We start from the raw sequence: 14,707 nt of genomic DNA on the forward strand, positions 1-14,707 counted from the left end.
GTTTTGACATTTATCTCTCAGTTTATCTGAAATTAAGATTTATACATTCCTTTTATATGTATTTTTTCCCATGTCACATTTGTCTCTCTACACAAGCTTTAGCTGTAAATTAAATATTTCAATTTCTAAAGGCTTGAAATGATTTATGTATTGCCCTGTGTGTAATATGGAATGTGAAATGGGCAGATTTCAGTGTTTCAGTGAACCCCCCCCCCCCCCCCCCCCCCCCCCCCCGCAACAGCTTAGATCTAAGAGGTTTTTCAGCGTCTCTTATTTCCTTTTCTCAGAAGGATCAGCATGCCATGAAATTGGCTTTACTGCACTAACATCCTTTCTGGAGATGTTACAAAGAAACACATACGACTCATAAAATGTTAGGACATGAGAGTGGATGCAGGAGATAGTTAGAAAAACTTGTATTTTTTACCGCTGCCAGATTTTCTGTGCTTGTCATAGTATTTATTTATTTATTTATTTGTCTATTCATCTGGGCGGACAAGGATAAAAACTCAAATCTAGGATAAAGGAGAGAGTGGAGGACAGTAAAACACAGCTGGACCTGTCTTCTCTTTCTTCATCTGCCTCTTTTCATCTTCACCATCCACTCAGCCCAGGGAAGGAGTAAAAACAACTATGACACTCTTTCTGTGGCTGGATAGGCATGTGCAGTGAAAACACCAGATGCCAGGGTTTAGCAGGGAACACAGTGTGGTGTATGGATGTGAAAGACTGGTGTTAAGCAATAGGATGGATGGACAGATGGATGGATGGTTTCTGAAGTGAAGACTTTCTGCTCATCCTCTGAAGAGAATTTCTCTCTGAAGACAAATCCCTGGAATCTCCAGAGTGTGCAAAGGAGAGTTTATTCAACCTCCTCCTCACATCAGAGCAAGACCCATATCAAACACACACACACACACACACACACACGCACATGCACACACAGTGCTTGATGATTTTATGACTTTTATGTTGAGTTTTTGTCCTGTGCCTCATAGCCCGATCACCATTTCAATGCCATGCAAGTGATTCTCTTCTCAATGTAAGACCATGAAAGCTTCTCCCCTGCTACAAATCGTAATTAGCAAAACAAACATAAATGGAAACTCCAGCCATTCTACAACTATGGCTGTCACTCATTTTGATTAATGACTTTCACATGGGGAATTAAATACTCTCATATGAGCCTCTTAACAGTCTACTCATTGCCTTCCATTGCCATTACAGTGATGGTTCTGTCCAGCAAAATGCTAAAACAAACTGGCTCCCCTGGCCTCTAATAGCCAGCTAACAATAACAAAACATAAGGATGATCCCAGAGGCAGGAGATAACATGGGTCAGGCAATGGCTGTGATTTCAGCTGAAAACCATTACTGCTCTCTGTGCGAGGACCCACTGTGAGAGAGAAATTAACGTCTTAACCTTCAACTCAATGTCTTCATCTTCAGCTCAGTATTTTAAGCTTCAGCTCAACAGATAATTATCAGTGTCTTATATATGTGGACCTTGCACTGAATACCTTAACCATTTCTCAAAAATCAACATCTTAATCATCTAAACCCTCCCTCTTGTACTGCCTGGGCTTCTACATGTTCAGTGTCCAATGATCTAGTGTTGGACTTATTGTTGATAAAACTGAGCTACACTGAGTAGGCCTTTAGTGTTGCTTTGACACAATTAGTCTTTTCATTTTATATAACAAATATACATATATATTCAGGGTTTTGTGCATGCGTGTGTGTGTGTGTGTGTGTGTGTGTGTGTATGTGTGTCTGAGGTAGTAAGCTCTTTCTGAACTGAATCAAGTGCTTTAGGCAGCATCAGTAGTTATATCAGACTTGGAGTGAAGGTGAGTAAGTACTCAGATAATGAACTATACTGTACTGCTGTCAGGTGAATTGACTTTTAGAGAGGTTCTCACTGAATTTTGTTTATATGTGTTCCTTGGACTGATAACAGTAAAGTGACTAAAAAGAAAAAACACCCATCAAAGGTTATATTTTGAATAAAATCTAATGAAACTGAGAAAAGAGATACGGTTTCTGAATCTATACTTGGTAGTGTAGTGCAGTGAAATAAATCGATTCTGAAAAAAAATGTGAAAGGCGCATGACCGGCAAATAATGGGTTGCCCATCTCAGTATATTTTTATCTTCAAAGCATTCGATTCTATTTTATCTGTTAGTGTACTTTCATAGGATCCACATAGATACATCCAGTGCAGTGATGTCGATCCATCATACTTCAGTAGAACGCATCTATCATTCATTGCTTGGTGAATATGTTACAATGCAGTATTTTGAGTTAAATATGAGTAAGATGATCTTATCTCTCCCTCTCCTTGTCTCTGAATGGCTAATCAAAATTCAGTAATCAACAATTTACAGAGCAGAGATATCACATCCTGTATTTGTGTGTGTTTGTGTGTGTGTGTGTGTGTGCGTGCTACAAGGTATGAGAGTGAGAGAACATATTTATACTCTGCTGCCACGAGCGTACAGAGAAAAGAGAAGATAATGTGCCAGTTTATCATTCTGGCACTTCAAAGCATGTTTATATTCTGCCTAATGCAGGTACGTTCGTGATAATCTGTACTAATCTGTACTAATTTTGATATATTGGAGCAGATGATCTAAATTGCAGTGGCAGGTTTAATCATCATTGGAGACACAGTCTGTAGCCATTTGTGCTGTTTGATAGTTGGTATTTTTTCCACTGACAAGCCATGCCTAAATTCTCAAGCTTTTTTTTGTTCCTTTTTAACTTGAGATTTTACTTATAAATTCAATGCAACATGCCATATCGGATAGACAAAATTTGTTGTGAGTTGTTGATTTGATCAATCCAAAATCTGGACCTTGTCTCATGAAGCATTTGCCAGATAAAACCAAATATGGAACCAGTGTCTAAAAATAGCTGTTAAGTTCTCCAAGGAGCAGAGAAACAACACCCACAAATGGCATCATTAAGGAAGACAGTCCAAACTAAATATGACAACACATAAACATACCTTCAGTCCAACCATCTGACTTACAAAACACTTGTGACCAATTGTTATTCAGAACATCCATCTGGGATAAATAACAGATACAAATTACAGAACATTTGTAGGAAAATATCAAAAAATGTGCGTATGATCTGAAGCGCGGAGAAACAAGAATTCCTTCCTGTATTCTTTGTGACTCATCTCTCCGTGTGAGATTCAGTATTTTTCCTGGACTCCTCTTGGCAAGGCATCGCTCCCTGTCCAGTGGATATATTATTGGGTTCACTGGAGAAAGGGCTGGAGTAGAGACGTAATGAGGCAGAATGCAGGAATTTCAATTTGTTCTGATGGATGTGTCATAAATGTTGATTCCCGAAGCACATTCCTGTTCCACTCTCACAAGCAGTGTGTCCTACTGATGTCTTCATTAACAGCTCATATACAAGCAGAAAAGCTTAGGTCCTTATGTATGAAAACGGTGTCCGCATGCTTTTTCACTTCGGTACTCTCCACCATCCCTCTCTCACCTGGACAAATTTCCATTTGGGAGAAGGTGTGACTAGACATGCCAAATTCCTCTTATCCTCTGCCTGGTTTTCTTGATTTGTCAGACAGAAGTAATTTTGTCTTATCAGCTACAGTGTACAGCCTCGATCTTATGAATTTGAATCATAAGAAGTGGCTAAAACTAGCTAATCTTTTTCCCGTGTTAGCTTGCGCTTAGGCGAATATTGACTAACATTAACGATTGAAAAGGGCATTTTGCAACCGGCATAGTAGTAAAGAGGGTTACAACTGATGCTATGGTGTTGCATGAGCCCAGAGCTGTTTTCCAATGTGCTGAATAAAATGGAAGGCAAAGTTTGAATAGTTCAACAGGGACAGTTGAAAGCTAATGCAGTTAGCCTAGCCAAAGGCGCATCTGCGTTTGATTGTCGGATTGGACTGTACAAATGTCCACGAGAATATGGTTTAGAGTTTGATCGTTTCACCCTCAGAAGAATTTTTCAACAAGTCAAACACTATATCTGGAAAAAAAAAAAGCCAAGAAAAGAAAAACACTTTGCACTCATTCCCAAAGAAGAGAGGTTTAGACTTCATGAAAGTAAAGTCAGTGGTCACAGACTCCTATCACTTCAACTGAATGCTGGAAAGAGCCACTGTATGACGTGAGATGACAGTGACTTTACACCAGCAACTGATTGGCGACCACTTACATTCAGCACCAGACAGCAGTTTTAATGAGGTAGCCATTACTGTGCTTTTAAAAGTGTTAATAAAGCTAAAAATCCGTGATATCTGAGCTACAGCCCCTGTCTTGGGAAAGATCATGGAATAAGTCTATTTGATTTAGTTTTGAAATGTTCTGGCATGGTCTAAAATATGCAATGGTACATTTGAGAAAACAATACCAAAAAAAAAAAAAAAAAAAAAGCAACCCTCTGACACTGAAGGATCCCGAACATTTCTATCCATACATCAGCGATTTACAGGCACTATTTCATAACAGTGTGACCGTTTCCTTTCAACAGAGCAGAGACAACAGCGGTGAAAAGTACTCACAGTTCCCCCAAGAAGTGCAGGTTGTGGAAGGCGTTTGGCTGAATCTCGGTGAGGTTATTCATGCTGAGATCCCTGTGGAAAGAAGGTGGGATGTTTAGCATGACAAAAGAACATCCCTAATAAATCTGTGAGCATTCCCTCATCAAAGTGGCAAACCTAACACAGAGAAGTTAATGCAAATGACTCAATGCTCTGCAAACTTTTGCCAGTTAATAAATCATTTTGATTAGCATGTGGATGCTTAATTAGGATTTATTGTAGCAAGCACTTTGAGGACTTTAGGAACGGTGTATTGGCTAACCTTAAAAATAAATGTAACACACATTCCATTTGTGGTGTAAGAAACATGCTGAAAAATATTATGTGTCACTGAAGAGTGCTACACACATTTCTAAGTGTGTAAAAAACAGTTGCTCAGGTGTGCATTTTCAGCTCTAATTCTCCATTGTTGCCTGTGGAGCCTGTGACAGAAATGATTAACAGTGAGAAATATCAGTACGATATGTCTCTGTCTGTACCTAATGTTTCTCTCACTGACTCGGCAATCAAGATGAGAGCTGCACAATATTGATTATATTTATGGAGTAATTATGGGTAATTCAAGCACAGATTCTCACATTTCAAAAGAGAATGACGCCTGCACAAATCTCCCGGCCTCAAAAGGAGCACGCTTATCTGACCTTAATTACACAGTCACAACATCTGGCATTGTCTCAGTATTATTCTTGACTGTCTTCATTTCCCATCTCATTAATTAATGCAACACAGAACCGCAGTTACTTTTTCAATCTGGAAATGAAATTAGTGGAAAGTGCGGCTGCTGATCCCGACCTATCAGATTACTGTGTGTTATCGGCTGTGCCAATAACATTGCAGTGTTGATTAAAGTCCCGCCCAGGTCAGGGCAGCACCTGTGGAGTGACCTGCACTCTCTCTCAGACTCTCACTGAGAGGTTCTGGCATCAGCCGCTTCCTATCGGACCGGCCAAGACCTCTCGGAATGAAACATATGGCCTCTGATATCAAAGACAACCGACACCTGCACATTTTACCATCCATCAGAGAGACAGAAAACGGGAAAAAAACGATAGAGAAAAAGTTCCGCTCTGAATCACTGTTCAGCAGCTCTAATATCCTTTCTCTTCCACTTTCTTGGGGAAGGGTCTCTGTTCCAGATGTTTTCCTACTTTCTTTCCATCTTGGTTACTTTCTGTTGTTAGTTCAAGGCAGTTGAGGTCAGACAAGATCATATATAGTTTCTCGATCACACTCTGAATCTGCGTCAGTAAAAACAAAAATGCAAAAACTGATGTTACTGGTCAAGAACGTTGGTTCAGGAATCTTAAAATGACCCCATAGGTGTAGAATGAAATTTCCAACACTAACTCAGCCTTGGAATTTGAAAACTATGAAAAAGATAGATATTGTAAAATGTCTGATCCAAGTAAACACATCAGCTGGAGTCCAAACCAGATTTTCATTTCAAACATTTAATTCATTTGAGATCTTTAAGGTCATTGTCAACAAAAAAAAAGAAAGAAAGAAAGAAAAAAATAAACTGCAGTACAATTTTATTTGTTCAATTTCTCATCTCCCATGAGTCCCTTGAGCAGACAAAAGGCCAACACTTCATAACATACGACCACCAGCCTTGAGAGCGTAAACTTACGCTAACTGAAAATGCTCATTGTTCTTGACTTTGATACTGGTGTTATTTATTTGTTTTGTCAGAGTGTCAGCCATGACAAGGCAAAATGCCATTTGGGGCCCTGAGTATGTCAGTCTGAGGTAAAACAGAAACAAATCAACCCCAACATGATGGCTCAGCCTGACATAGTGGCAGTGAGTCAGTCAACACAAACATGTCTAAGAACAGAAACCTCTGGGCCTCACAGTGAGTCAGAGAATTTTACAGATGAGAGCTGGAGTTCTAAACATCTTTCATCACATGAATATTTACCATCTAAGACTGGACCGGCTATTAGCAGATTAGCGAACATGATGAAAGCATCCAGGTTCTCTGTGGTAAAAGATTGTCTCTGATTCGCTATGCATAGCAGAAGAATGAGTTGTAAAGTATTCGTATCCATTTTAAATTTCCAGTACAAAAATTTTTCATAACCAGCAAAATGAGAGATGATGAGAGATTAAAAGGGAAGATGCTGTCACACTTTTACTGTTAATATTCTAATTGATGAATGTGGGTTTATGCCAGCTGAGTATCAGTCCACCTCACATTGAAAATCAGCAGTTAGTGGTAGGTATAGGAGACTAGACAATAACTACAGAATAAAATGACACAGTATGAGATTAAGCACACATATAAACTGACCATAGAAAAATTGCTGTGCTTTAAACAGATAGGAGATTTATGTGAAAAATGGTTTCACGGTTTTCTCTGATCAAGATCCTGGCATAAAAATTGAGACAAAAGAGAATCTGATGACCATATTTGACAGCAATGTTACGTTAACACTCCTAAAACTCCTGTTAATCTCACTCACAGTGAAAAACTCAGACTTATTCTGATTAAACCAGTCTCCATTCAAGACAATTAGCCCGTGCTGCAGCTAAGAGATCTGCATGGTGGCCTTCACCTGTCAGCCTGACTGCTTGAAACACTTTTGGAGCAGGTTTGGAGCACGTTCACGGTGTTGATCAACATAAGACAGAACTGAACTGGAAATTACAGATGATGTAAGAATTCTGTTTGTCTTGGAATGCCACATAGCACACAATAATAGTAATTCCTCCAAAACTTTGCGTCAAATTGCTTCAGTTGTTTCCGACATTACATTCAAAAGCTACTTTCAGTGTCTGCTGCTGCAGATAAAAATGCTCGAATCTATATGTCTTTTTTTTTGTCTTTTTTTTTCATTAAGCATTTCCCCTAACTCATGCAACAGCTGCTGCAACTTTTTATTGGAGCACTCACACATGATGAAAAACTTGCTTTAAATGCCAGAGAGGAAATGTTTGTTAAAAAAAAAAAGAACAAAAAGGGAAAAAAATTGTAAAATACAAAAAGAAATTATATTGCGTGCATAGACACAGTGTGGCTCAATCCAACCCTAACACATGTTGGCGCATAACAACAAGATGATGTATCAGGGTACGTGTTAGATATTGTTGTAAACTGTGACATCGAGCATTAAACAACAGCTCTATGTCTGCCATGGGTGTAATGTCAAAATTCCAGCTGTTGCACTGATGTCTGGGTGTAAGGAAAACTCAACTCAAAATAGGTTTGCAACACAGTGAAATCTTCTGGGCGTCCATTGACAACACACACAAGTGACTTCTACATCCCATGCGCAGCCTTGTATGTCCCATAATCTGCCTTCATTTGCGTTCTTTTTGGGATCTGAGATACTTGTGAAGTCGTATGATTCCTTAACAGTAAAATAAAGGGCTCTAAGTGGCACACACACTTAAGGGTCTGTTCTCATAATGTCAGTCTTATTATGCTGCTCATCAATGGTATGCAGCTCAGCGTGTGAAAAGACACAGTTGCTGGATTCATGTGTTTGTGAGGATTTGTGTTTGTGACTGAGGCCACTGCTGTTTTAGGGGAGCACTCACGAGAGTTCACAGGCAGATAACAATTCCAAATTCAAGAGAAAATGCAAATGGACAAAAAGAAGAGAGAGAGAGACAAAATGACAACATCCACTAAGGTGATGTGTGACACTCCATTCTGAAAGTGTAAAATTGATTTAAAAAAAAAACAACCTATTTCAGTCTCTTCAGTTTTAGATTTGATTCAGTGTGATAATATGCTAGAACCTGAAGGTTGTGCTGGAGACTAATATAGAGATAGATGTCTCAGCTCACACCATAATGCATGCAATAACTTTAAACACTACTCATTACCCAAAAGCCTCATGTTCTTTTCCTGGGATGATCAATAATTGGTAGACCCTTTAGATCAGTCTTTCTGATCAGGAAATGACACCACATTTCCATCGCATGTGTAATGTAGTAATGTAAACCTTGTGACATGAGCTATGAGGCAATAAAATAATTCCCAAATGTCATACTGATTTTACAATTTGGGGAACATAGAGAAATCAGAAAGACCCACACATTCATGTCATCTCTCTCTCATTCACTCTTCCTCTCTATATATACATGATTATCTCTTTTGATTTTGTGACATGAATATAAGATATTGGTCCCAAAGAGAGAGGGGTAAGTCTTACATAATGCCCAGTGAAAAGTCAGCCCTACATCTGATCAGAGGTGACACTGTAAACCTGTATCAGGTTTTAAATAAGGAACCTTGCTGACCTTATTTCTAAGAAATGTTTGCCTCTGTTGGCATACAAAACAACCCATACAGCATGAGGTACTTACTTTGTTTCCTATGTTAGAGGAAGATATGTGTCTTCAGGGATTCACCATCAAATATTCAGATGCACATCAAGGTATGCTAAATGTATTGCTTCAGTTAGCAAATTAACTAATGTTAGCTAGCCAACACTTCACTTCAGACATCAGCTCTGATTGGGAATGCAACTCTTCTTGGCATTATTAAATATGGTATTTTAGATAGCTAAGACATCCAAGAAATGATTAAAGTAATGGCCACATTATGTTGACGATGTTAAGGATAAGTTCAACATATGTTATAATTAGTTAGAGTTTTTAGGATTATATTTAAAGCAGCTCTATGAAGATGAGGAAGATGAGGAAGGCTTTCAAGAAAGAGCTGTATGTATCAGGCTGTTAGAAAATGATCTGTATTGTTGTTTTGCAACTGATATTGATATTTATGTGTACTTTCAATACATAAGTACCTTTTGTGTCTTATGGTTGTATCTCCATTTGAATTTGCCCATGGCTCTGTTGCTGTACTGACGATTCATGTTCATAAATTTTTAGGTACTCTGGGTGCTCCTAGTTTTGTTTTGTACTTGTTTTGTACTGTGTTTCTTCCTCCGAGATTATTTTGGCTTCCACATTGAAAATTTGTAAAATTTAGCTTGGGCAGCTAATCTCAGAGCTCAGCACTCAGAGACAAGTTCCTCACAGATTGTTCTACACAGAGCTGAGAGAACAGACACAGTTTTAAATACAGAGTCATAGAATGTTATTATTAAAAATGTCTGATAAAAGGACGGATTGAGATTTGTGATTTTACTTTGGCTGCTTAGTTAAATACATAGAAGGACTGATTAAGAACCATCAGACATCAGGTATATTCTTCAAAACATATCATAAATCTACAAGCCATATCATTTACAGATATTCACTTGTCATTCACAAACCAGGAATGACTTCCTAACAGCACAGAGCACCCAGACCTCTGCTGAAAGATTAATTAGAGCTCTCTGTCTGCTTTGGCACCGCATTAAAGAGAATAAACATATGCTCATAGTCAATGTAAAGAATACAGCTCCTCCATAAGTAAACAAACACTGCCCCTCAGAACTCAAGACCCAATGAATAAAGAGAAGACGAGGGAAGGAAGATGAGGGATATGAAAGGAGGACGGGAAATGATTAGATTCCACGTAGGGTCGTGTTGAGACAGAGGATGTGTGTATGTGTGAGTGTGTGTAGGCTCCTGGATGGCCCAGCTTTGAAGTGGATCTGCAGGGCTCTGTTCTTCCGCTGAGTCCTGCCAGAGGTATGCTTTAATCTCCTTACACACACACACGCATGCACACACACACGTGCGCACACACACGCGCATGCATAGACACGCATACACATATGTACAGACACACACATATACATACGCCGCAAACAAGTGAATAAACTACCACCCACCCACTTGCATGGGGACATAGATGCATTCACACACACACACACACACACACACACACGCACACACACACACACACACACTTGTGTACATATATCACACATGCATGCACATACACTCATTCACTCTACGTTGACATGTTTGTCCGTGTGCAGGCACATGCACATACGGGGACACCATCCGGATCAAACTCATGACAGGCTCTCTGAATCGCAGCAAAGACAAGCAGCAGTATATTTCCTCTCTCATGATCTGAGTCTTAATCCAAACCAGATTACCGTGATATTTGGTGTGACTATACCACCTCCCTCTCACAAAGGCAACACTTGTTTTCTGACAGATGAATTGCTCCCAACAAAAGCCAAATTCATGCTCGGCAGTGTCAGAATATGTGAACGTACCAAAGGAGGGTGAAGAGCGGAGAGGGAGGGGGTGATGGATGGACAGATTATGATCTTGTTTGTAATAGTTGATGTTGTGTCTCCATGGTGAGACTCTTCAGACCTTTGGTGTGAAGCAGAGTGTGAGTGAGGCAGTGCTGTTCCCCATTTCATTACACATTTATGAGAGTGTGTGTTCATTGATGTAATGACCTATGTCACATCAAAGGAACGCAAATCCTCTCACAGTTTTCCACAGAAAATATGTTATAGTCTTCCGCTAACACACACAAACACACACTCACGTGGCGCGCGCTCACAAACTGATAAGTGAGCTGTGTTGTTTGTGTGAATGTGTTTGTGGGGAGGCCTAGTCTGAGTGTTAGCTGAATAATCCTTTGAGATCTTAGATTCCATTCATTAACTTTAGAGAAACAAACCACGCATGGTTGGCTATGTTTCTATGTTTCCTGTTTTTAACACGCACTCATACACATGCACGCCAACACACACACACACGCACACGCACACGCACATCCACATCCACAAAGAAACTGGCCTGTACACATACACGCACCCACTTACACACACACACACACACATGCACACACACAAACTTCCCCTGGAGGTGAACAGTCGTGAGGAAGGGGCTCATCAAAGTGCTTTGGTGTTGCGGTAAGTGGAGGCCACCCTGGAGAGAGCGGGAGCATGAAAACGCAGAGAGAGAGAGAGACACACACACACACACACACACACACACACACAGACACAGTGTTACACTTCTTAACCAAGCAGAACAAGGGATAGGGGATCCACTATATCACATATAAATCCTTTCCACACCACTTACTACAAAACAGTTACATACCAACACAATTCTGTATAGCCATATGCCAATGCTGTTCTATACCACATCTCTAGAACTGCTAGATAACTGATCTGCTATTTTAATGGTACACTATGCCAGAGTCCCACTGCTTAAATTGTGCTGCCAAGACCCCATATGACCAGATCCTGATCCTCAGTAGTTTTCAAATTACAGGTTTCAAACTACAGGTCTTCAGTAACGACTGTCTGTCTGTCTCTCTCTCTCTCTCTCAGTCTCTCTCTCTCTCTCTCTCCCTCCCTCTGTCTGTCTTTCTCTTTCTCTTACTGAGGTCTGCCTTCATCAGATCTCCTGCTTTTTAAGCCTGACATCTCTGGGTAAACAGTACATGACCATATGCGGGCTGGATCAATCCCACTGCCACACACAGACACAGACACAGACACACACACACACACCTTACAAGATGCCAAAACATTCTGAAATCCTTTTCACAGCTTGTTTGACACTGAAACTATCACCACAGCTCTGTGACTCTTTATCAAAAATGTATGAAATCCCACATTTCTCTCTCTGTCTCTCTCTCTTATTTACTTACTTACTGTCAACTTATTGCATTATTTCTCTGTGAACAATCCCACTATTGTGTAAAAGTAGAAATGTCTATTGACTAGACCTGTAGAAGGTGTCTGAGATGGCAAGTGTCATCCTCTGCCATGTCAAGAGATATTCATCTAAAGTGATCACTAATGCCCTTTGATTAGAGCTGAGAAGTGTGGTGCATGATGGCACTGATCCTGACGATGACTGACTCAGTCCAACCAAGTCAAAAATCCCTTTTCAAAAGTTCCCTGACACAGAAACAAAATACCTGATGGTGAAAGGGGTTTCTTCTTTAAAAAAAAAAAATTAAAAGGCAATGTTTGCCATTCTCCAAACAGCTCTTTGTATGCTTTATCATTCTGCTCACACGGAAACACAATGACACAGGAAGGAGGAGGAACAATCCATGCTTCCCCTCCTTCTGTTTTTTTAAAGATCTGTTTTTCTTTTACATTCTGTCAAACTTCCTGAGTGAAACACTCTTCCTTTGTGAGTAGCCGAGCGGCCTCCTTTTCAACGACGCACAAAGAAAAGAGAGAGGACACCAGTCTTTCACCTGAACTTCAACACTCCCTGAAAAAGGCAAGACAAAAAAAAAGGAAGCGAACAGGAGGAACCAAATGAAAAGAGCACCGCTCTTTCTTTCTTTCTTTCTTTTTCTTTCTTTCTTTCTTTCTTTCTTTCTTTCTTTCTTTCTTTCGTTTGTTCGTTTGCCGTATCCCCTTAATGTTTTTCATCTAATGGGTTTTTGTTTAAAAAAAGAAGAAGAAGAAGAGGAAGAAGAAGAGCAGAGTCAAATGTCTGACTTTGGCAAATTGGATGTTTAGTCTGTGAACACGTCATGGGAACAGGTCTTATATCCTCATACTGGCCCTCAGGGAAACTCAGAGGATGTCCTTTTGATTTGACACACACACACTCACACACACACACACACACACACACACACACACACAGAATGAAAGACTTGTACAGGCCAGCTAGTGAATTATGTTGTCTTATCATGGCTGTTCAGTTAACAGTAATCCTCCATACTACACAGTGAACCTCAGAATACCTGCTCTTATATCTGTTCTAACTGTGTTCTAAAGCTCCCTCCTTTACACCACATCACTCCATCTACCCTCAGTCAATGGGCCCATTACACAGTCAATGGCAGCATACCCTTCAGTTTGTTTGTACAAATGTAATCTGGGTTATTAAAATCTTTGAACGTATTCAGTGGAAACTCAGAGGATTATGTAACCCTTTTTATAAACATAGTGATTAAAGTTGTATCCTGTCTTCAGTCTGTTGTTACACAAATAAAACTTAATTGAATGAATGACCTTCAGTTATTCAGAATCAGGCTGAGTGAACACTGGCATTCCAAATACTACACACACAAAGCCATGCAGAACTTTCCTCCAATACACGCAATTACCCACACACACACACAAACACAGGCAGAGGAAATGCCACTGCCCATTACCCAGAATCTCTATCTTTCTCTGTCTCTGTCTCCCCACCTCTCTCTCTCTCTCTCTCTCTCTCTCTCTCTCTCTCTCTCTCTCTCCGTCTCTCTCTCTCTCTCTCTCTCTCTCTCTCCGTCTCTCTCTCTCTCTCTCTCTCTCTCTCTCTTTCTTTCACACATATACACAAACTCTCACACGCACAAACCCATACATATGCATGCACATCCCTGCTCATACACAGAGGAACACAAACAGGAGAAGTGAAACAGTGATTGACTGATTCCATCAGCTTCTATTTGCACAGAGACAAAAGGTGATGCAGTGTAGATTGGGGGCAAGGGTCAAAGGTTACAGAGTTTGACAATGCTGACAGGAAGCTGAGTTACTCCCATGGGATCATGAACACATGAACATTCACAAAGACATAAAGAGAGAAAGAGATAAAGAAAGAGAGAGAGAGAGAGAGAGAGAGAGAGAGAGAGAGAGAGAGAGAGAGAGAGAGAGAGAGAGAATGACTGTTCACATTTAGGTTAAAAAAGTTCCTTGAGCAAATAGTACAACAGTATTAACAATCTCAGTATTTTCAACAACACTAATTCAGATTCACCCCAGCATCTTACACATGCCAGACATCATCTCACTAAAGCTGGCATCTCACAATCTTTGTTAAACTGAAATACTGCATATAGGTTGGCGGTGTTTGCTGTCAGCCTCTTAAGATTTCCACTTATTCTTGGGCACATACGGCATGGTGGTATCTCTGATGACAAAACTGGGAAATTCACTTGGTTTGCAGGAGCCATTGCAGAAATCATTACATTTACGACTGCTGACACCTCTCATGCCACCAACTATGTAGCCCAACTGAATTTTCTCTTAGATACAGAAGTGATCTGTGTCCATTAATGGAGCTATTCAATAGACTAAATGTCCTCTGTCCCAAAAACCTTCTTGACTCAGCCGTCACCCCCACCAAACCAAAAACCAAACCTTGCATTCCATCACGTTCTGAATCTGTGGCGACACTAAGTGTCACTCTGATCTCTCTCTCTCTCTCTCTCTCTCGCTCTCTCTCTCCCTTTCTTATTATCTGCGTATTATCCCACTCACAGTGACTAGGCAGGC

General features: G+C 40.1%; 1 protein-coding gene across 1 annotated transcript in view; it reads right to left on the reverse strand.

The window, feature by feature from the left end:
- lgr6 (leucine-rich repeat containing G protein-coupled receptor 6) overlaps positions 1-14,707 on the reverse strand; it is a 62,398-nt gene that overhangs the window by 31,825 nt on the left and 15,866 nt on the right. The window contains exon 2 of the mRNA XM_030767823.1: positions 4,551-4,622. Coding sequence (XP_030623683.1) covers positions 4,551-4,622 — 72 coding nt within the window. The remainder of the gene's footprint in view (positions 1-4,550; positions 4,623-14,707) is intronic.

This window comes from Chanos chanos, chromosome 3, assembly GCF_902362185.1.
Source record: "Chanos chanos chromosome 3, fChaCha1.1, whole genome shotgun sequence".
Classification (NCBI taxonomy): Eukaryota; Metazoa; Chordata; class Actinopteri; order Gonorynchiformes; family Chanidae; genus Chanos; species Chanos chanos.